Here is a 24,109-nt window from a genome sequence, read left to right on the forward strand (position 1 = left end):
AGTCCCGTGATCCATAAGGGGAAACACCGAGTAAGCTGTGCAATCCCACACCGCCTGGGGAAGGTCAAGTGGGATGATTCTGAGACTGTGTAGGTATGGGACTACACAGTTGAAGAGGGCTTAAATGAATTGATTGGTACTACCTATATCAACAATGTGCATCTTGTTTTTCGGTGGCCCATCTCGAAAGAACTCCACAGTTAAGCGTGCTTAGCCTGGGGTAATTTAAGGATGGGTGACCTCCTGAGAAGTTTTCCCAGGAAGTGTGTGAGTGAGGACAAAGCACGCTGGAAACACTTGTGTTGGTTTGTAGGGTCAGTCATCAGTCTATGAAGCAGCCAGAGTGACTTACTCGTGTATAAGAGCCATTATTCTGTGGACAGTCCACCGTGGCACTTAACTGTGATTTTTGGACGGAGGTGTGCAGAGCAAAACGGAACCAGGGTTTAGGTAGTTTAGCCGCCAAAATTTCAGTTTTTGTGGTTAAGTATTACAAACCTTAATGTTCAGGTGGTTTAGCCGCCAATATCCCTTATTATTATTATTATTATATAATACTTATTATTAGGATTTTTTTTTTTTTACTTTTACACTTTAAAATAATTTTTTTATTCTATTATATTTTTATGAAAATTCACATAGCAACTCACATAGCAATTAACAGAGTAATCTAAATTGTAATTAAAATTCATATAACAATTCATATAGAAATTACCGGAGCAACTACTAAAGCAACTCAAATTGCAAATTTAAAAATATATATAAAGTAATTTTCCTTATTATTATTAGGGTAATATATAATATGTATGTAATTTATAAATAAATATTACCCAATATTTTTAAGGGAAATTACTTCATATACTATTTTTTTAAAAAAAATGTACGGTTTGGGTTTCCAAAATAGTTTCTATGGTGGTTTCTATGTGGGTTGCTATACGGATTTTGGTTGCGATTTAGGTTGCTCCATTAATTACAATAGAAATTTCTATGTAAAATTCTGTAAAAATACAAAAAAAAAAAAAACTATTTTGAAATCTAAAAATAAAAAAGCTCGTATTTTTAATAATACTCATACCATATGACAAGTAATAATATTTGATACTTTGAAATCAAATTATCACTTCTATTTCAAAAAAAAAATAAAATCAAATTATCAATATAATCAAACTTTATTAGTTATATAGTTAATAGCTCTTTAATTAATTACTTAATTATATATGGAAGTTATAATTTAGCCATATTTTTTTTTAGTGGAAAATCATAATTTTATTAACCATTAAACTCAACTACCAACGAAGGTAGCAAATCAACTGAGACAGTCCCCAAATTGAAACTCCAATCAGGATAGAATAAGGAAGCTCTAGCAAAAATTATGAGCCACCTTATTAGCTGATCGCCTAACAAAAAAGATTGAAACATGTTCACTTTTTTTTTTCAATAAAGCCTTACAATCATTAACCATGCTTTATCAAAGGTCGGCTACACCAAAATTTGTGGAAGCTTTGGGTGTTAAGAAAGCTTTAAATTGGATCAAAGAAAATCGATCTTGCCAAGTTTTTCTTAAAATCGATTGTTTAGTGTTTATTCAAGCCTTGCGTAGTTCAATTGATATGATTTCCATGTTTTGGTCAAATAATTTAGCCACATTAATCAAATGATTTGTCTTTTAAATTTGAGTTAAAATATATGAACGATTTTAAAATTACAGATATTATATGAATTTTATTAAAGTTATAAGGATTAATTAATGTATAGTTACCATTATTATTATTATTATTATTATTATAGTCGACAATGACAAAGTTAGAGGAATTATTGGGATAGTTATAATGCCCCCCTAATTTGTTTTCTGTATATAATTTTGTAGAATAATTAATGCATATATTAGCCCCTCTAAAATAGTTAATCAAAGAAAAGGTATATATATTTTAGTATATAATTATTTTTGGGATAATTTGTGACATGAGTACTAAAAGTTTTGAGTTTATAATTATCCTAAATCTAATTTTTTTAGCGTCACAAGTACTCAATGTTAATAAAAATATAATTTTTGTTAGTTTCATCAATACAAACTCTATTTTAAATTTATTAAAAAAAGATTTAAAAATAACTTGTACTACATGTTTTTATTCAGACCCAATAATTTAAAATCTAATTCTATACTAACGAAACTGGACAAAAATTATACTTTTGCTAGCATTGGATTATGTTGCTAAAAAAAAGAGAAATTTACAAAAATACTGACTTTTAGTCCAATTTTTACAAAAATACTGTCTTGGCCAATTTTTTTTTTCTTTTATACTGTCTTGGCCAATTTTTTTTTCTTTTATACTGTCTTGGCCAATTTTTTTTTAAACACAAAAAAAAAAAAAATGGGGCCTCCATCTTCCACACTCACAGACAAAACCACCACAGGAACACCAAAACAATCGGAAAACAACCATTAATTCCGGTGAGATTGAGAAAAAAAAGTGAAATTGACGTCAAATAAATAATCATGGCAAAACATCTGTAAAACAACACTAAAACAAATCAAACAAAAGAAAGGAAAACATGATTAAAAAAAAACTAAAAAATGTTCTGCACAACCTCAATGCCCAATGCAATAGCAGTTATATTTATAAGCCCAATCTTAAAAAATTAGAACAAAAAAACTACTAAAACAACCATAAAACAACACTAAAACAAACAAAAAAAAAACCTAAAAAATAAACACAGTATACTGTAGTATGAAACTACACAGTATAAAAGTAAAAAATACCGCTAGGAAGTATTTTTGTAAAAAAAATGGCAAAAATAAGTATACCATGTAAATTTCCAAAAAAAAAAAATCATTAGGTATGCCGCTTACAAACAAGGTTGGGCCTCGACTAAAGCAGGCTAGGCCTCCGTCTAGAGCCCCAAAATTAATTTTTTCCTTTGAAAAATATAAATATTTTTAATATTTTTCAAAAATATCACATATTTTGTTATGAGGACCCAATAATATTACACTACATACTGAAATTTTCAACTTTTTTACTTTTTTTACTGTGGACAGAATTCTTTTTAAAAATACTGTGTACTGTGTTAAGTTTTTAATTACGGTTGTTTTTTAGTTGTTCCACTATTATTTTAACTGATCTGCTTTGTTATTTTACGGTTATTTTATAAAAACACAGTATTTTTATACAAAATTGCATGTGACAATAAAATTATAAACTTTTGCCTTTCCATATTTTTGTAAAATTCCATAATATTATTTTGTCTTAAAGCCCCCCTTTTTTTTTTTTAAATCACTTCTATCGCTGTTGATCGTGAATTTACGTAACATTATTAATTGCATGGCCAATGCATTATAAATATATATATATTATATAATTATATATGGCATTAATTACTTTAATTAGAATTAATCATTCAGATTCATCTATATAAGAAAATTATTAAAATAAAAACTTATTCATTAATTTCATTCTAATCAAAATAACACACCAACTAATTAATAAAACAGGTACACTCAATACCTAGATGAGATGATCAGATTACAGCTATATATATATATAATATATATATATGTATAATAACCTGTTCACATCATGAACATCAACACACTTAATATATTTTATTCTCACGTACGTGCTATATATATATATATTATATATATAACTTATTTATCATATATATATTTCTAATAATTATATATGGATCATCCGTGGCCTAAAATTTGATTGTGTAGTACTTCTCCTTCAACTTATTTAACGGATACTGCAAAATTAAACAAAACAATTTAATAATTAGATTATATATATATATTATATATATCACAACAAAATTATTATATAAGCACTATTATTGGAAAAACTTCAAAAAAATAACAAGAGTTTATTAATTATTGTATATAGCCTGACAAAAAAAAAAATTATTGTATATAACCATATCCCATGACCCATCAATTTAATTAATTATATATATAGTTTAATTATATTAATTAGTGCAAACTATTTAACTCTTTTTTTTTGAAAACACAAATAATTAGTAAAAATGAACTCTTATTACTAAATATGGGTAGTTGAGATATATATAGAGATGGAGAATATATTACTTTACAACCTCAAATTGAAATATATAATAAATATATAATGTTTTTTTTAATAAATAAATATATACTGTTTTATTACAAAACCTTTTCAATTATGAGATAAGAAATAGAATAGCATATTAATTATATAAATTTCCACTGTATATAATATATTTTCTTTTTGTGTGATACTATAATTTTTGGATATTAATAATTGGATTGATAAAATATATCAAACTAAATGTATTTTAAAATATATTAAATTTTAATCACAATATATAAATAATTATAAGATACTCATACATCAATATGATATTGGACACCTTATACAGTGCCAAATAGCAAAGAAAAAACATATAATAAATAAAACTCATGATGAATTAATTATACCTGTCGCAGTTGGTGGAAGGGCTAATCTTGTAAGGAATGTTGACATTGCACTTTGAAGGAAGGCTAGCAACAAGGTTGTAGTTGATGCCCGGGATTTGGCTTGCAGCGCTTTTGAGGCACCTACAAGCAGTCTGGCGATCGGGTGTGGTCTTGGCCATATTGTTGACGGCGCTAATCCCGCTACAACACCCTCCCGGTGGTTTACCAGCACCGTTACCCTTAGCATATGTTATGCACGGCGAAAGGCTCCCTACTACTTGTCCACAAGTTAGGGCAGCCATCGCACTCGGGGAATTAGCAACCACCACCACCACTACCATTATCATCACACATGCCAAATTCTTCATTGCCATTGTTATAGTTAATAAGAATATTAATATCTCTCTATACTTAAAAGAATATTATAGCTCTTATAATTTTGTTATAAAATCTCTTAGGTCTCTACTCCTTTTATAGGAGTGGTGCCTAGAGAGGGAGATGAGTGAGGGTCACTATTATTAGTTGGAAGTTGTTCGATACTTTAATGCTATTCAATTATTATTATTTGAAAAAAAAAAAACAAATATGAGTAATATAGGTAATTATCTTATTTTGCAAAATGATCTTTTTGAAATGGTATTGTTTCTTTTTTTTTTTTTTTTTTTGAACACAAAAATGGTATTGTTTCAAGAATAAATTAATTAATATAACTGTTTTTTCTCTCAATTTTCATATCATCAAACCACATCAATAAATTGTTTGTAAAATCTAAGGAACGTTCTACAAGTGCCATGGTTCAAGTGAAATAAGATTTCGGTTAAAAAGGTGTGCCTCATATTGTGTTAAACCAATTTAAATTTAACACGAATTTTTAATTGAGTCAACAAAAATAATTAACATCTTTAATATATACAGTATGAGACACCACTTATTAAGTTTTATTAAAGAATCTTAATTTGGTTCAAGTGATAAGAAAAAAAATTTACGTCTTTTGGAAGTTTCTAGTACTATACTATACTTTAACTTCTCTTAGGGTGTCTCTGATTGGGATTGTTTTTTAAGATCTATATTAGGTCTTTATTATCTGTCTTTTCAGATGTATATTTTCTACATATAATGCGAAATGATAATACGGTTGCAACACATGAGTTAGATATGCACTACAGATAGAAAACGAGATTTTGTGGTAGAAAGAAATTCTTCTATATTTAATAACTAGTATATTATTTGACTCTCAGTTTATTATATTAAAAAAAAGTTAACCCCTCTATTTCTTCCATATTTTTGTAATCGATGAAATTATCTTTAAATTTAAATTATAGTGATCTTCCTCAATATATAAGATATATTTAATTTTTTGATAATAATAGTATTACTTTGCTACGAAGTATCTAGAATTTATTGAAAGACCATATTTCTCCTTGACAAAAAAAAAAAAACCATATTTAATTCTCAAATAATTGTACTCCTAAAAGAGTTATTTTGATATATTCTTTATCCCTATTTTGACATTTAATATAATTTTGTAGTAAAATTTTTTATATACATAATTATTTAAGATTATTAGTAAAATTTTAGAAAATTTTAAATTATTTATAATACTCATTATCAAAAATTTTACTTTTAGTTACAGTAAAATTTGTGATTAAAAGTAAAAGAGTTGTGATTAATTATAAATTATTATTCTATGACTAAAAGTTTCATAATTAAAAGTATAAAAATTATAATTTATTGTGACCAAATATGTATGATTAATCACAATATATTTATTGCGACTAAAGTAAATTAGTAATAACTTGTATCTAAATACTATATTTTAGTTACAAGTAACTTTTTATTGTAATGTTTAAAAGTCACATTTAGCTAGTCACAAAAAATTTGTAGAACTAAAAGATTATCTTTAAAGATAATTTTCTTGTAATGTCCGTATACTACACATAAAAAAAACAATCATATATACATGTAACAAAATATTTTAATTTTACCTTTAACATTTTAAATAACTATATATATATTATAAAAACTTATAACATATATAATTCTAAATCACTATAATGCCAAAATAAATAAAAATACTTGAACAATTTTTGGTCATATACTTTAGTTAGTGGTTGAGCACTTTAAATGATCTCTTAACATATGGAATTACTTATAGATCCCGTCAAGTATTTATATATATATATATATGTATATAATTATGGATGACATTTTTTGTGTATGTGGGTTATATTCATAGTAAGGTATTTATAATTATTTTACACTATATATGTATTAAATCACAATCTCTATGTACTATACATATGTATGTATATATAGTAATTTTGGCTATATATAAGCAATATCTATATACAATAATTAAGGAACCATGAATGGAATGCCCATGCATGCTTTGTCATTATATATAAATTAATATATATTTATATATATATTTATACGTTTGTGTGATTGTGATTAAAGCCCATGCTTACATGCATTATTATATATCCATGCATGTGATGATATTATTCTACTTAAAAAATATTATATATAATATATTAATATTTGAAGTACACGTATCACTCATTCATTAATTATTCTATCTAATAATAATATATTCACATCTATATATATATATATATATTTTGTAAATGTAAATGGAGACTATATATATTATATATATACACGGCTAAATCTTAATTTATTAATGAAGAGAAAATGACATTTCGAAAGGGCGAGACTTATGTATATATTATATATATGTCCAAAATTCCATATATATTAATTATTTATAAACCTATATATTATATTATATATAATATATCAACACAATATATATATGCATTGATCATAGAAGTCTTTAATGTGGATAACTTTATGATCACATGGTTACAATAATTAATAAGAATCGAATGTATATTAATGCTTTATAGTTTATTAAAAAGTAGAAAAAGAAACAAAAGAAAATGATATAATTAATATAAATATAAATATTTATATATATCTATATAAATAAATAAATGGAAACCAAATTAGCCAAATTAATTAAGTGGAATAGCATAAATGATGGTCTTTTATACATTTTGTACAAAAATATTATTTAAAAAAAGTAATTTAATAGTTTCTTCATTGTTTTTTTTTAATGAAAAAAAATTAAGCCATGCACATATATAGTTTCATTTTTAATTAATTAAGTATATATCCTTGCATTTAAAGAATATTTTTGTAATTTCTCTTCGAGGGAGAAGTCTCATATTTAATTTAATCTCTAAATTAAATACCATTTTTAAACACTAATTAATGAGTCAAATATATATAAAAATATATATATATTACATAAAAATAAAAAATAAACCTAAATTAATAGTATTATATATAATTAACTTATTTTTCCATGCCTATTTTTTTTTTTTATGTATTTAGAATCTATAAACTGATAAAAATATATATAATAAACTATATCGATACTAAGAATAATATATTGTATTTAAATTATATATTATGGGGTGGATTTTATGCCTACGTGTTTGTTGGCATAACCATGTCCAAGTATCAATTTATATATAAAAAATATAGATATATACACTATATTGTATTTAAAAAAATTATAATTGGTCCTATAATAAAAGCAAAAATAATGTCACATTTTTTTTTTAAAAAAATAGATAATGCATGTTAAATGGTTCTATCAAGTTCTAGGGTTTAATATATAATCGATCATATATAATCCAAATCTCTATACATACAGTTGAAAATATTAATAGACATCACTTACATTAATTAGCTTCTCCGATTTGGTACTTACCTATCAATTGTTAATTAATTAGTTATGTATATAATTGGTGTTCAATCACTTTCAAAAAAAAAAATCCATCAATTGTAAGTAATAATAGTCTTAATTATATTACATTATATACACGATGTATATATATATTTATTCTATATAAAGTGTGCCTATATAACAGAATTCTTGGTTTATGAAAAATTCATGGGTCACTTTTTATTTATATTAAAAATAAAATAATTTAATATTAAAATAAAATGGTTTATGAGAAATTCATGGGTCACTTTTTATTTAATATCAAAATCTCATTAAATCCAAAAAAATAAAAAACTCACAATATCTCACACGTCACATTTGTGCTCTTATTTTTAATTAATTTTGATCAATTATTATTATTTGTGTTGCGAAGAAAATTGTTGCTTCCATCTTGTATTTAATTTATATAAATATATATATATATTATGATATAAATTTGGTGGGTACGAAAATCACATGGACCGTGGATTATATCATCAAAGGGAAGATTTCTATGCATTTACTATAGATTAAAAAATTATTTTTTTAAATTTAAGTTAATCCATATTAGTAGAAGAGGTTAATACTTCATAAAACTCAATTTTACTTCTCCTATTTCAAACACCTAATCCTCTCCTTTTCTCTCTTCTCTCTCGCTCTCTGAACTAATCACCCCAAGAACTCGACCTACAACCCGTCACCCACAACCACGACTTCTCCATTGATAATGTTGTCAACAATTTCTCTATCAACCACGACTTCTCCATTGATAATATTGTCAATATAATAAATTGTATAATTAATGTCTATTATCTGTGAGTTGATGTTAGATTTAGCGTAAAAAATGACCGAAATTGAGTTGATTAATCAAATAGGGTTCATATATTGAATTATTTTTTATTAATGGGATTAATCATGAACAATAATTTGAATTAATCTTATAATCTTAACTTTTTAATTCAATTAATAATTATTTGTCACGTAATTATTAAGTCTTTTCCATTTAATTTTCCTTTTGTTGATGATGCTAATTTATTCATATTTTGATTTCTACAAGTTTTGTGTTCAGACCATTAAGGTAGTGTTCTACTAGAGGATCTAACGAGTTTTGCCCCTTCGCTAATGGCCTCTAAGAGTTCAAATTCCAGTATTGTATAAATCTTCAATTTGTTCTATTTCTTATATTAACTGAAATTTTGCTACTTTTATTTTTTTTTAATTTACAACTTTATTGTTCATATCTTATTAGGGACATTCATGGAAATTAGGGTTTCTTTGAAATATACAATTAATGAGCATTACTTTTTGATCATAGTGTGTTTTCCATGGCTGAAAACTTCAATAATCTCTATCATTTGATATCAAATAAAATAAAATAATTGAATTGTTTCTTTGTCAAAATTAATAATAAGTATATTTATATGTTTATAGGTTTATCTATTTTCTCTTAGATCAATCATGCTCATATAGCAAAAAAATCATACTCATATAGACATGTTATTTTCATTTTGTAATTTATATCTTCTTAGTCATTATTTAGTTCACTTAAACCTTTTCCGATTATGGGGTAACTGAAGTTTTGTTTCTTTTTGGTACTCCATTACAAAGATCTGTATCACATGTATCATTTATTTTTGACTATGAGGAGGTGGATTTCTTTATTTGGAAACATATAGCGTGACAAATTATTGTTCAAATATTGAATAATTATTTTTGATTAATGAGATTCATATATATAACTGTGTATATTGAATTCTTTATTCAAATAATTATTTTTGATTTTTACGTGATTATTTATTGTTCATATATCTAGAACCCCATTTAATTAAAGTTACAATTATAAGATTAATTAATTTGTGATTTCTTCCTATACACATAATAATAATCTCACCTAATAACTAATAATATTTTTTCTTTAATTTTTAATTATATCACTTTCAAATAACATAGAAAAAAACTAGCATAAAATTTAATATACGTGCCTCGCACGTAACTTTTTGCTAGTATATATATAAATATACATATTTATACTAGTTAGTTAACACGTGCAAAGCACGTGTGTTATGTGTGCTAAACTTTTTATAATTTTATTAAGTTTGTAATGTACAATTAAAATTAAAAAAAATTAAAATTAAAGGAGAAATTAAAGAAGAATTAATTTGATTAAAATAAAAATTTATTTGGAAATTAAAATTAAGATTAAAGGAGATTAATTTAATTCAAATTCAAATTAAGAAATCGTTTCACAGTTATCAGTTTCTTCCTCTTCAAATATTTTTATAAATTATTTAATTTAAAAAAGATTATTTAATTTTTTTGGTTTAATTATTGGGTTTATTTATTTGTTAACGTTTAACGTTTCTATTAAGTTAATCGTAAAGATTGTAAATTTCAAAAATTGGGAATATACGATTTGTTGGAGAGATATGTGGGTAAGATATATTTTTTTTTTTTAATTTAAAAAAAGATTATTTAATTTTTTGGTTTAATTATTGGGTTTATTTATTTGTTAACGTTTAACTTTAACAGTCTGTTAAGTTAATCGTGTAAGGCTAAATAAAAAAAAAATCGTTAAACCAACAATTGCCGTTAGATAGACACTTTTTATATATATAAAGATATAAGTATGTCACTTTAGTTGCTTTTTGAAATAATGACTAATCTTGCAAAATAACACGAATATTTCCAGCGTTATGATGTCCTCACTCGCACATTTTTTAGTTTCTCAAAAAACGTATGAGTGAGTATAAAACGTTAAAAAAATTCGTGTTGATTTACAACACCGGCTGAGGGTGAGGCAGTAAGGGCCTAAGCTCACATCCCCACACCCAAACCCAAAAAACTTTTTACCAAAAAAGTTCAAAATTTATTTTTTAAAAATACTATATTTTATCTTTTAACTATTATTTATTAAAAAATATAATCATTTTCTTAAAAAAAAAAAATACCTAATTTATTTTTAAGGGATAATTTTAAAAAAATTACAAAATTATACTTTTACAGAATTTTAAATATTTTTACGATTTTTATAATTTTATTTACAGAAAATACAGTGTTTAGATGTATTTTTATGTTGTACTCTTGTTAATTTGTTGTTGTTTTGATATTATTTTATTCTTATTTTTCTGTTACTTTTATGTAATTTTTTTGTTTGTTATTTTCATGTTATTTTTATAGAGCACCGTAAAAAGGTAAAAAAAAAAATTGAACTTAAAAATATTAAAATTTTACAAAAAATAGTATTTTATGTAATTATCCTTTATTTTTGAGATACTGTATTTAATATTTTATTAAGGTTAAAGACCCAATTATATTTTTAAGATACTATATTTTAGCCTGTTACCACTATATATAAAAAGACATAAAAAATTAATAATTATATAAAAAAGATCCAATTAATTTTAATGGCCCGAGGCCTTTAATTGGCTTGAGTCAACGAGCATGTGCAAGGCCAGTCATTATTTTTAAAAAGTGCGAGTGAGGATAAAATATTAAAATTACTTGTGTTAGTTTGTAGGGCTAGTCGTTATTCTCAAAAAGCGTGCGAGTGAAGACAATACACGTTAAAATAAAAAGACTCGTGTGTTGATTTACATAAGGTCAACCGCATTCTATGAAGCAACAAAAATAGCAAAGTCGTTACAACATTATTCCTACCTATACAATGTTATAAATCAAAACTAGTAGTGTAATATTATATTATAATTAGTGTAATTAAGTATCACATATTTTAATTTAGTGATTATTGTAGAAAACCGTTAGATATTTGCAAAATGTCAAATCAAGCTTCACTGTGCTTGGACTTAAGTTTCAAGACTTTATAAACTCACTCATATAATGATCTAATGAGATTTACTAGACATGAGTTTATTAGACATTTAGAATATTTTTTTGTTTTAGATAATTTGAATCATGAAAAAAGTTTTATGAATGTTTATAAATTGAAATTCATTTGATATAAACTTTTTCTTTGTAATTGAAATTCAAAATTATTTACAAGATTCATTTGATATATTATATTTAATTGTTGATGTTAAATAATATAGGGTTGATTAATGCTACTAAATGTTGGCATACTTGCATGCGAATAGGGACGACATTAATTACACTTTTAGGGATAATTTTTTTTGCTCCTAGTTTGCCTAAAATAGGGGCGATTTTAATACTTTTAGGGGCAATAAAAAGTTGCCCCTAATAATCATTTTTAGGGGCGATTCATTTTGTCGCCTCTAAAAAGGAGCATTAGGGACGAAATATTAAGAGCGACAAGTTAGTGGCGACTTGTCGTCCCTAATACATTTTAAGGACGATTATAAAAGTTTTTAGGGGCAACTTTTGTCACCCCTACTACTATCTTTTCTAGTGATACTTTCATGTTAATTACTTCAAATAAAAGTTTCATAACTCTATCATTATCACATATTGGTAATCGTTGGCCTATTTTTTTGTATGTTGCATTAAAAAATTGATTAAGATGTTTAAAATTAATATATAATAAATAGTATATTTAATTGAACAAGAGATCAAATATATAACATGCTTGACCATATAGATAGTGTCAAACCTTTTGAACCCAAAGTCATATATAAACACCATCATATTTGGCCATTTGCCCTTAATTTTGCCCAAAATACGTGGACCAATGCAACTGCAATATGTGGATTTGAAAAATATGGTTCTGAGATAATTTAACCAAGTCTTTTTGGATCAAGAGTATCAACAAGAAAATACCTCTCGGAGAAGATATGAGTGGTCCACGTACTCCTAGAGGACAGAGCTATGGCAAAGCACCTCCAGGAGGTACCAGACCCCATTTGAACAGTCACCTCGCATTTAATGCTGCATGAGAGAAGACGTATTGAAACTGCCATAAGCATTAAGTCTGACGGCGTAACCCCTCTTCTGCAGCTATTATGCTATGATTAATAAGCCTAGTGACGACTACTTTATGAGGGATCACATCAGTCAAGAAGGGATAAAGGGTTATATCTACCTAACCCCTAATATACCTAGGGTATAAGCCATGTATTTCCCATTTTATATCTGCTGGGAATGTGTGCCCCTACTGAAAATATACAGAAAGTCTAGAAGTTCGGTTCTAGGGATCACCCCAGAAACACACTATAATATCCCCTAAACACATTAAGACGGGGGTCGAGAATTCTAGGTTTATAAGAATCAAAGAGAGAAAAACTACCAAGAACATTCTCTGTAATAAATACTCATAAATACGAAAGACTCGTGGACTAAGGCTCATTAATGCCCCAACCACGTAAAAATCTCATGCATTAAACTTCCTACAACTTTCTCATATATTTTTTTAAATCGGTTGCCGAAAACCTCGGTCAACAAGAAGCATTAGGGACGAAGTATTAGGAGCGATAAGTTAGTGGCGACTTGTCGTCCCTACTACATTTTAATGACGATTATAAAAGTTTTTAGGGGTAACTTTTGTCGCTCCTACTACTATTCTTGTAGTGATACTTTCATGTTAATTACTTCAAATAAAAGTTTCATAACTCTATCATTATCACATATTGGTAATCGTTGGCCTATTTTTTTTATGTTGCATTAAAAAATTGATTAAGATGTTTAAAATTAATATATAATAAATAGTATATTTAATTGAACAAGAGATCAAATATATAACATGCTATAGTGTCAAACCTTTTGAACCCAAAGTCATATATAAACACCACCATATTTGGCCATGTTCATATTACCTTGGATATTAAAATAAAAAAATAACAATAATTAAAATAAAAAACTAACCTAGCTACATGCGTTGTTTTTTTTACCATTTTTTTTTAAAAAAAATAAGAGAACTAATATATTATTTTTTTTTATTTTTTTTTCGTTAATTTTTATGTGAGCTTTGTTATGTATGGAGATTTTAATTGTAATTTAAATTGTTCTTTTTTTTTTTTTTTTTTTTTTTTGATGAATCAGGAAGTTTTTATTGCTCAAAACTAATTTGTACAATCAAATAGCACCCCAATAAAGGGCCTAAAATAATAACCTGCTATACAATTAAGATCTTTCCACACCAGATGCAACCATTTTCAATATAATACATGCTTTACTCTAATCTGATACACTCTGTGCAATACAACCAGAAGCTACAATTACACAACTATTAAATTTTGAAACCAGTTGGTATCATCAGTTGACACCTTTTTCGGCCATATTGCTTGAACTCTTTGAAGCACCTCACTTCTGGTTCTTTCGAACACTTCTGCAACAGTCAGCTTCTTCTTTTCCCACACACATAGATTGCGAGCTTTCCACAGGTTGTAGACTAAACCAGTAAGCACAGCAGCAAAGAAATTTTTCCTGAATCGGCTTAACTTTGATCTTCCAAGCCACCTGGTGAGAGACAGCAATGAATCAGCTTTGACATGCCATCCAAGCCATCTTTTAACCATCTGCAAACCAGAAGCAGTGAAAGTACAGTGAAAAAATAAGTGCTCTGCACTCTCATGCTGTGTAACACAAAATTCACACTGCTCAGTTATATTCATGCCCATTTTCCTCAATCTATCTTTGGTGCGAATCCTTCCTTGAATAGCTAACCAAGAGATGAAAGAGTGTTTTGGGGTGTTCAATCTCCCCCAAATCTGTTGAGACCATGAAACTTTCCCTTGAACTGGACAGAGAAGGGAATACCCATGAGACACATGATATTGTTGCTGCTGAGGACAGATTTGGGGACCTGCAATGTCTCGAAATTGATCCTTGAGAGTTACAAGACTCCTCCAATACCAACTACTCTGAGAGGAAGCCTTATAACTCCACCAATCATTTTCTTTGAGATACACACTATTGATCCACCGCAACCATAAGCTATCCTGCTTTTGAGCTATTGCCCAAATATACTTCCCCATTGCAGCTTGGTTCCATTCATGGATTCTCTTAAAACCAAGACCACCTTCAGCTTTGGAATGGCACAGAGAGTCCCAAGCAATCAGTCCCGGTCCTGTAACACAAGCTTGGCCTTTCCATAAAAAAGCCCTACAAATAGCTTCCAATTGCCTAATCACTTTCTTAGGCAATATGAATATTTGACACCAGTACGCATGAATGGCCATCAAGACTGAATTGATTAGTACAACACGAGCTGCAAATGACAAATTCCTGGAACTCCAGGTTCTAATTCTGGCAGTCATCTTTTCAGCCAAGGCAGTGCATTCTCTCCCTGAAATTCTTTTAGAGCAAATAGGGACTCCTAAATAAGTAAATGGCATGCTTTTATGCTTAAAGCCTGAAGCTAGTAAAATTCTATTTACCTCCTCCTGGGCCATGTTACTGCAATATATCGCTGACTTCTGAGAGTTAGGGTGCAAACCAGATGATACAGAAAACAATTTTAAACCCTGGAGCATATAGAGGATGCTTTTGTAATCCCCATTACAGAATAACATCACATCATCTGCAAACGCTAAGTGATTAATCTTCAGTTTTGAGCATCTCTCATGAAAGTGAAAGCCACTTTTATCACCCACCACTTTAAGAATTCTCGATAGATATTCCATTCCTAGCACAAACAGAAGAGGAGACATGGGATCTCCCTGTCTCAGACCTCTTTTTGCCTCAAAGAACCCATGAGTGGAACCATTAAACATAATGGAAAATCTGGGTGTCCTCACACAATTCATCACAACCTGAATGAAGCTAGAAGGAAATTGGAGACCTCTAAGCATCTCCTCTAAAAAATCCCATTCAATTGTATCATACGCTTTCTGGAGATCAATCTTAATCATGCAATTTGCCTTGCTTGACTTCCTTCCATAATGCCTCACCAAGTCCTGGCATATCATGATGTTATGCCCAATGAACCTACCCTGAATAAACCCTCCTTGTGAATTTGAGACCAACTCAGGGAGGATCCATTTGATTCTAGAACACAAAAGCTTAGTTGCAATCTTGTAAATAACATTGCAACAAGCTATTGGCCTAAAATCTCTAACTGTGTTAGGACACTTCAACTTGGGCACCATAGTGAGTAGTGTTGAGTTAATCTCCTTGAGAATTTTCCCAGAAGACAAGAAGGATGTGACTGCCCTGAAAACATCTTGGCCTACCAAATCCCAATTGTCCTGGAAGAAGAAACTTGAAAAACCATCTGGCCCTGGTGCTTTATTCCCCTCTATCTCAAATACTGCTCTCTTGACTTCTTCCATAGTGAATGGCCTAGTAAGCATCTCAGCCTGCCCAGAAGTAACTTTTGGACCTCTACACAAGATCTGGTTTGACACTCTCTTCCTACTAACCATTTTGGAACCCAACAAAGATTTATAGTAATTAATGAAAGCCTCAGTAACTTGATCTGGCTCAAAGACCCTTACCCCAGCTTCATTTTCAATGGAAAAAACTTGATTCTGCCTGTTTCTTTGCTTTAGACTCGCATGGAATAGAGCTGAGTTGCTGTCTCCATCCCTCAACCAACCAATCTTGGCTTTCTGTTGCAGAAAAGAATGGTAGTGTTGCTGAGCTAAGCAAAAAGAATTCCTGGCATTCAGCTCTTGAACCTGCAAGGCTACATTTAATGGATCAGAGTGCAGCTTGCTTTGTGTTTCATCAAGCAGTTGCTTTGCTTGTATCCATGCAACTTGTACATCCGAAAAGCCATTCTGGTTGATCTCTTTAAAAACAGGTTTTAAAGCTTTCAATTTAGACACCAGTTGGTACATGCAAGTTCCTCCAACATATTGTTTCCAAACACTAGACACCTTACTATCATATTCAGGGTGTGTTTTCCACATCCTAAAATATTTGAAGGGTTTTTTCCCACACTTCCATTTGGGAAATAATGACAGAATTCCTGGAGCATGATCATAAGTTCCCTCATTCAAAAATAAAGCTTCAGCATTCGGGTAAGTATCTAACCATTTCTGATTTGCCATGATTCGATCGATTCTCGAGAAGATTCTGTCAAGGCCTTGCTGCTTGTTTGACCAAGTAAAAAAGGTGCCAGTAGCTTTAATGTCTTCAAGGTGACAGTCATGAATGCATTCAACAAACTCAGCTTCAGTCTGATATTTAACTTTGTGCCCCACCCTTTCATCTTTGCCTAAGATAGCATTAAAGTCTCCCATCAACATCCAGTTTTCATCTGTTTTCAAAGCCTGTAAATCCTTCCATAGCTCTAATCTTCCTTGTCTGTCATTAAAACCATACACCACAGTCAGGAAACTTTGAAAGGTATTATCCATAGTTGTTATTTTCAAATGCATAAACTGGCTTGTGCATTTGACAATATCAACTATGAATCGATTTGGATTCCAAGCAATCACTATCCTCCCCCCTTGATGCCATGCTATGTTTGACGAAAAACACCATCCATTAAAAACATTAAGGTACAAGGCTCCCAGTTTGTGAACCTTGACCCGTGTTTCGAGAAGACCAACAAACCCAGCCTCTTGAGTTCGAATGAACTGTTTAATATGTTGTTGTTTTTGCTGGTTGTTAGCTCCTCGAACGTTCCATACTAGAAACTTATCCATTGCCAAGAGAGGGTCCTCCCCCCTCTCTTGTATAGCCTGTTTGCTCATCATTAGCCCACTGCATATCCTGCATATCCTTAAGTTCCATATCATCATTGACCCCATCCAGAACCTTAAAACCGTTTGAAGTACTAGTCACCTTCACACCATTTTGTTGTTCTTGTACCTTTTTTCCTTTCAATACTGCTTGAAATCCCTCATCATCAATCTTGGGTTTCTCTTTCCGTTTATCTTCTTTAATGACCCATTCCCTTTTGGCACCAGATTTCTTTTTACAATCTGCAACCAGGTGCCCCAAACCAGAGCAATTAGCACACAAATCTGGCTTCCATTCATACTTTACACCCACAGAGACCATACTACCATGTTCATCCTCAAATTCTAGCATGCTAGGAAACTCTTGGTTCATTAGAACTTCCACCAATACTCTTGGGTAGTTCAATCTATCTCTGTCTCGAGTAACTGAGTCCATCATTACTGGTTTGCCAATCATTCCCACTATTTTGAATAGAGACCTCTGCCCCCAGTATTTAAGTTCGAGACCCTCTAATTGGATCCATATAGGAAGAGCTTTAACATCTTCTTTCCTGAAGTTCGTATTGGCATCCCAGGGCTTCATGATAACAGGGCGTCGATTGAAGAATATGTACCCTCCATTCAGAGCTTGGTCCCTGTATTCCATAGAGTGAAATCGAATAATGAACACCCCATAGGTTAGCATCCTAACCTTATCAATCTTGTCCTTCCATAGTCTATTAGCAAATCCCTCCAGAATATGTAAAGGAGGATTAGACCCCAAAACATAGCAAACAATCGAAGGCTGCCAGAAATTCACTTCATCTTCTATATCATCACTTGTTATCTTGACTTTACTAGGCTTCATAGAATGATTCAAAGTCTCTTCCAGATTTCGAATTACAGTACTGGATCGTAAAATAGGGGGATTAGTGTTCTTACCTTGCATCAGGGCACTGTTACATTGATTGTTCAAGTGTATGAAGTGCAATAGATCTTCGCGAGCTTCATCAGCACGTTGAATTTCTCTTAATGACGATTTAGGAGACAGGGGAGGTGGATACAGATCAGTCTGTGAATCACAACTCCTTCTCCCATCAAATCCTGGCACTTCAGCATCTTCGTCCTCCGAGAGTTCCAGAGGCGTAATACCAATCTCTTCCTCCACCGTATTTGTGCGTATGATATCTGAAGTGGAACCAAAACCTTTCTTCCTCACTTTCTTTCCAGAATTTTTAGTTTTCCCCTGCGCTACCTTCCTCGGACGCCCACGACCTGCCATAGCCACCGATTTGAAATCGGAATCGCAGAGCCCTAGCAGAGCAGCATTACACAATATTATTATTTGATTCTAATTGTTCTTTTAATTGCTATGTGAGTTTCATCGATTTTTGTAAAAAAAAAAATTATTTTAAAATGTAAAAAAAATAAAATAAAAAAATAAATTATTATAGTAAAATAAATAGATATAATTGGTATATATGTCAGTACACTAGTCGTTATGTCTCCTCCTCATAAAGTCATTATATATAAATATTTATATATATATATATATCATATATGGACCCATATTATTATATTTTTGTTGTTATATAATTTTTTGTTTTTTCTTCTGTTTTTTTTTTAGTCGGTGAGAGATGAATTTCTTTGTTGGTTTATTAATTTGTGTCGGTTGCTTTTTTGATTTTTATTATTATTATTATTATTATTAATATTTTGTAAAATTTTTATTTTATTTTTATTCTATGTAACTTTATAAAGTTATGTACAAATCAACATTAACCATTTACGTGAAATAGGTATTTTAGAAAATATATAAGATGATAGTTACTATTTTCTCTTTTACCATTATTTTTAGAAAAAAAAAATCTAATTCTAACGTTATTTTAATCACTACAAAATTTGTTGGGAATGCAATTAAAGTTTCATATTAATTAAAAATAGAAAGAATTATGGGTATATAAAAATATTGGGCAAGACTATAGTAGCACCTAACAAAAGTTCCTTACCGGTAGAGAATTTTTTTTGACCATTGATTTTAGATCATGTGGTTATTATAATGTAAGGTGTATATTCTTACGATAGGACTGCTTGTATACAATTAAAACTTTATGCATATTATAATAATATTTATTTTTTAAGAAAATAAAATAATATTAATATTTAAAAATTTTATTAATTTTTATTTTGAATTATTATTATTTTTTTATAAAATTAATTTTACTACCATAGTTTTGTCCATATATATATAACTTTTGGAGCTAGATAATAATACTTTATAACTTGATCTCTTATTCATTGAGCCAACATATAGTGAGGGAAAGAACTCTCAATTTTTTTGTTATTTAAATTTCTTATCGAAAAAATTATTGTAACATCCTTTAATTAAAACAAGTTGTGACTATAATAATTGTAGCACTTTCAATAAAAATATTGGTTATGTCTCTAGTCCCTACACTACCTTATATAAATATATATAGGCAAAACGTAGGACTTAGCATAAATTTCTTATCGATAGAGAAATTTTTTTAACTATTAATTTTAAATCGATTGTTAATTATTTTGTAAGGTATATATTCTTATAATAGATTGTTATGTATTGAATTTAAAGATTTATATATTATTATAAAAAAAATTAATTATATATATTTTAAAAATAAAATAAAATAATATTAATATTAATTAATCTAAAATATTAAGCCTATATCTATATTTCTCTCTTTCTCTTCCTTGGCCAACCACACTTACTCTTATTCATTCTCTTCGGCTTAATCTTTGCCCAACGAAAACAGTACAAGAGTTTGAACCTTATTTAGGTATGTTTAAATAAAATATAGCAAGAACGCATTGAAATTTTACAAAGTTTAGTAATTAGTTTATCTAGTCTATAAATTAATACATCAAAAAGTTATTATTTTGTAGTACAAACAACACTCTCTGTGTTGGGAAAAACAATAAACTTCAAGCACATCGAAATAACAAAGAAACGAAGTAAAGCAATTTACTCAGTTTGGTAAAACTACCAAACCCACAAAGAGAGATATATTTCACTTATTACTTCAAAATTACATATACTCTCTATCTCAATCTCTCTACCCAAACCCCAATACACCCTTTGCTTCTTCTTCACTCTCACCACATAACAAACTCACACACTTCTCTTTTCACAACTCACTATTTTTCTCTCTCCACACACACCCATCTCTCTCTCTCTCACACAAAACATATATTTATAAAGTTACAAAACTTGGGCACCAAGACAACTTGGAGACCAAGACATTCCAAAGCTTCCTTAAGAAGACTTTTCAAAACTTGGCAACCAAGGGTTTCCTTTTCCCAATTAATAATTACCCAAAAAGAAATTGCAACTTTACAAATATAGATAAATAAAGAAAAAAAATAAATAATTTGAGTCAAACTCTAACACTCTGATAGACACAAATGAAGCAAGTTTAATAACTTAATAAACCATACAAAATCAAGACATTTTATTGCACAACTTATTAGGGTAGATTTAAAATTATTTGAATTTAAAATTTTAGTTCTAATTATTTATCTATAAGATTAGTACAAAAAAAAATATATTTTTAGTTACAACAAACTTGTGACTAAAAGTAAAAAAATTATAACTAATTATAAATCATTATTCCTATGTTGTGACTAAAGGTGACTAAAAGTATTAGTCACAAATATTACAGTTTCTTGTGACTAAATATATTTTTAGTCACAATACTTGTTGTGACTAAAAATAAATTAGTGACAACGTATAACTAAATTAAATACTAAGTTTTAGTCATAAGTAATTTTTTGTTGTGATTAAAAATCACATTAAGTCACAAAAACTTTAAGTTATGACTAAAAAATTATCACTAAAAGTAAATATTTTTTGTAGTGGATCACACAAAATTGATAAATAAATACGTAATAATTCTCCAGCCCTAGTCCTACTATTCCATCGTAATCCTTTCCCTTGTTTCGTGTCTTTGATTTATGGTTCTCTTTCTCATATTACTTTGATACCACTAATTATAAGACAATATAACACGTGAAAAATATAATTATTTTTATTATAAGTAATTACACCAAAACTTATATATAATATTTAACCACGATATTATTCAAATACTTTGATACTTATTAAGAGTATTGTTATTTCCTTATTTTTTCTAAGTGTTCTGTTAAAGGTTAATTGGTTGTTGTACCCTTACAGGTTACAGTTAGAGTTTATCCTCTTTTCTAACTGTTTTAACGGTTTCTTTACCACAGTTAGTGTGGTACTTATATCCTAGTCTAAGTTGGGTTTAGTTAAGTGGGTTTGGGTTAGTTAGTCTGGTTCATATATAAACTCTGCTTCAAGCATTGCTCTGTAATAATTTGTATCACAATTAATGAAGTCTTCTCTCTTCTTTCTATTCCGCAATATGGTATCAGAGCGGGAAAGGAATGCTTTCCCTTGATCCGTTCTTTCCTCTTCGTTCTCGCCGTGCTCCTTCTCCGGCGACGTCCTACGACTGAAGCTGGGCTTGCTCTGTTTCGTCTGTTTCTTTCTTTTCATCCCAGATTTTCTTTCTCGATATATCTTGATTTGATTCTACAATGGCGACTGATGATCAAAGCTCCACTCATGGTGTCGATAATGATGGCATGTCTACGATTGCTGGAGATCCCCTCAACCCAACGGTGCAACAGCATCAAATTCAACAAGCTGTTCAACCAAGAAGCCATCTTGAAGATCCCTCACATCCGTATTATTTGCATCATGGGGACAATCCTGGTAATGTCCTTGTTTCTCAACTCCTTACTGGACAAGACAATTATATGTCTTGGAGCAGAGCAATGATCTTGGCCATCTCCGTCAAGAACAAGCTTGGATTCTTGGATGGTACCATTCCTAAACCCCTTTCTTCTGATCATATTATGTACAATGCATGGTTTAGGAACAACAACATAGTTATTTCCTGGATTTTGAATTCTGTGTCTAAAGAAATTTCATCTAGTATATTGTACGATGAGTCCGCTGCTGCCATTTGGTCTGATCTTAAGGTTCGTTTTCATCAACGAAATGGTCCTCACATATACAACCTTAGGAGAAGTCTAATGAATTTAAAACAAGAGAATCAAACGGTCAGTATGTACTATACGAAATTGAAAACAATCTGGGAACAATTGTCCAATTATAGGCCAGCTTGTGTTTGTAATGGCTGCACTTGTGGTGGTGTCAAGAAACTTCAAGAACACCACCACATGGAACATATAATGTCATTTCTTATGGGACTTTCAGATTCTTTTTCCCAAGTCCGTGGGAGTATATTAATCATGGATCCCTTACCCGAAATCAATAGGGTTTTCCACCTTGTCACTCAAGAAGAAAACCAAAAGAGTAACTCAAACACTCCTTCGGATCCCAATCCTGGGATTGCTTTTGCTTTTCAAGGAGAAAAATCTAACCCGAATAAACCAGATTCTCAAGGAAATAAGTCTCATCCTCCCAAAAAGAATAGGCCTTTTTGCACTCATTGTAATGTTCTTGGCCACACTATTGAGAGGTGCTATAAAATCCACGGTTACCCTCCTGGTTACAACAAGAATAAATCAAAAGATGCTGCTGCAAATCAAGTCCAAACCAACAAGGATGTAGATGATGACCAAAGTGAAAAACATGCACTGCTGCCTCAACTTTCTGCTGCACAGTACCAGCAGCTCCTCAACCTGCTTGCTGGACAACAAACCAACATTCCCAACTCTGATCTTGGTAATGGTGCAGGTAACACAGATATTGCAATGTCTAACATGATTAAATTACCCAATAACAGCTCCTGGATTTTAGATTCAGGGGCAACTAGACATATTTGTTCTAGTATAGGTTTATTTCAATGCATATATATAGTTGTTCCTACCAGGTTACTTCTCCCTAATGGAGATTTTGTCTCTGTACATCAAAGTGGCACAATTAAGATTTCAGATCATATCACTTTGCAAGATGTTTTATATGTACCCAATTTCAAGTACAACATCATATCGATACATTGTTTAACCCGTGACAGTAACCTTGATATTAAGTTCTCTACTGATGAATTTATTTTGCAGGATCTTGTCAACAAGGGGATGATTGGCAGAGGTGAATCAAAGGGTGGTCTGTACATGCTTGATCCTACACCTGCTGCTCATCATGTTCTTGCTGTCAATGCAGAAACTTGGCATGCTAGATTAGGACATTTGTCCAACAAATACCTAAATTTGTTAAGAAACAAACTCAACTGTAATACTCATGTTTTACATAAAGATTCCCCTTGTTATGTTTGTCCTATGGCTAAGCAAAGGAAACTCCCTTTTCCAAATAACAATAATTTTGCTTGCCACATTTTTGATTTAGTTCATTGTGACATT

At 29.6% G+C, this 24,109-nt stretch overlaps 1 protein-coding gene across 1 annotated transcript; it reads right to left on the reverse strand.

The window, feature by feature from the left end:
• Positions 1–3,422: 3,422 nt before the first annotated feature.
• LOC115697814 (non-specific lipid-transfer protein 1) lies at positions 3,423–4,879 on the reverse strand. The gene is made up of 2 exons (XM_030624947.2): positions 4,451–4,879; positions 3,423–3,747 (listed from the first exon to the last, which is right to left on the reverse strand). Exons 1-2 carry the CDS (start codon positions 4,801–4,803, stop codon positions 3,738–3,740), a joined length of 363 nt encoding a protein of 120 aa, XP_030480807.1. The 5' UTR covers positions 4,804–4,879; the 3' UTR covers positions 3,423–3,737.
• Positions 4,880–24,109: the final 19,230 nt, after the last annotated feature.

The sequence above is a fragment of the Cannabis sativa genome, chromosome 7 (genome assembly GCF_029168945.1).
Source record: "Cannabis sativa cultivar Pink pepper isolate KNU-18-1 chromosome 7, ASM2916894v1, whole genome shotgun sequence".
NCBI classification, from domain to species: Eukaryota; Viridiplantae; Streptophyta; class Magnoliopsida; order Rosales; family Cannabaceae; genus Cannabis; species Cannabis sativa.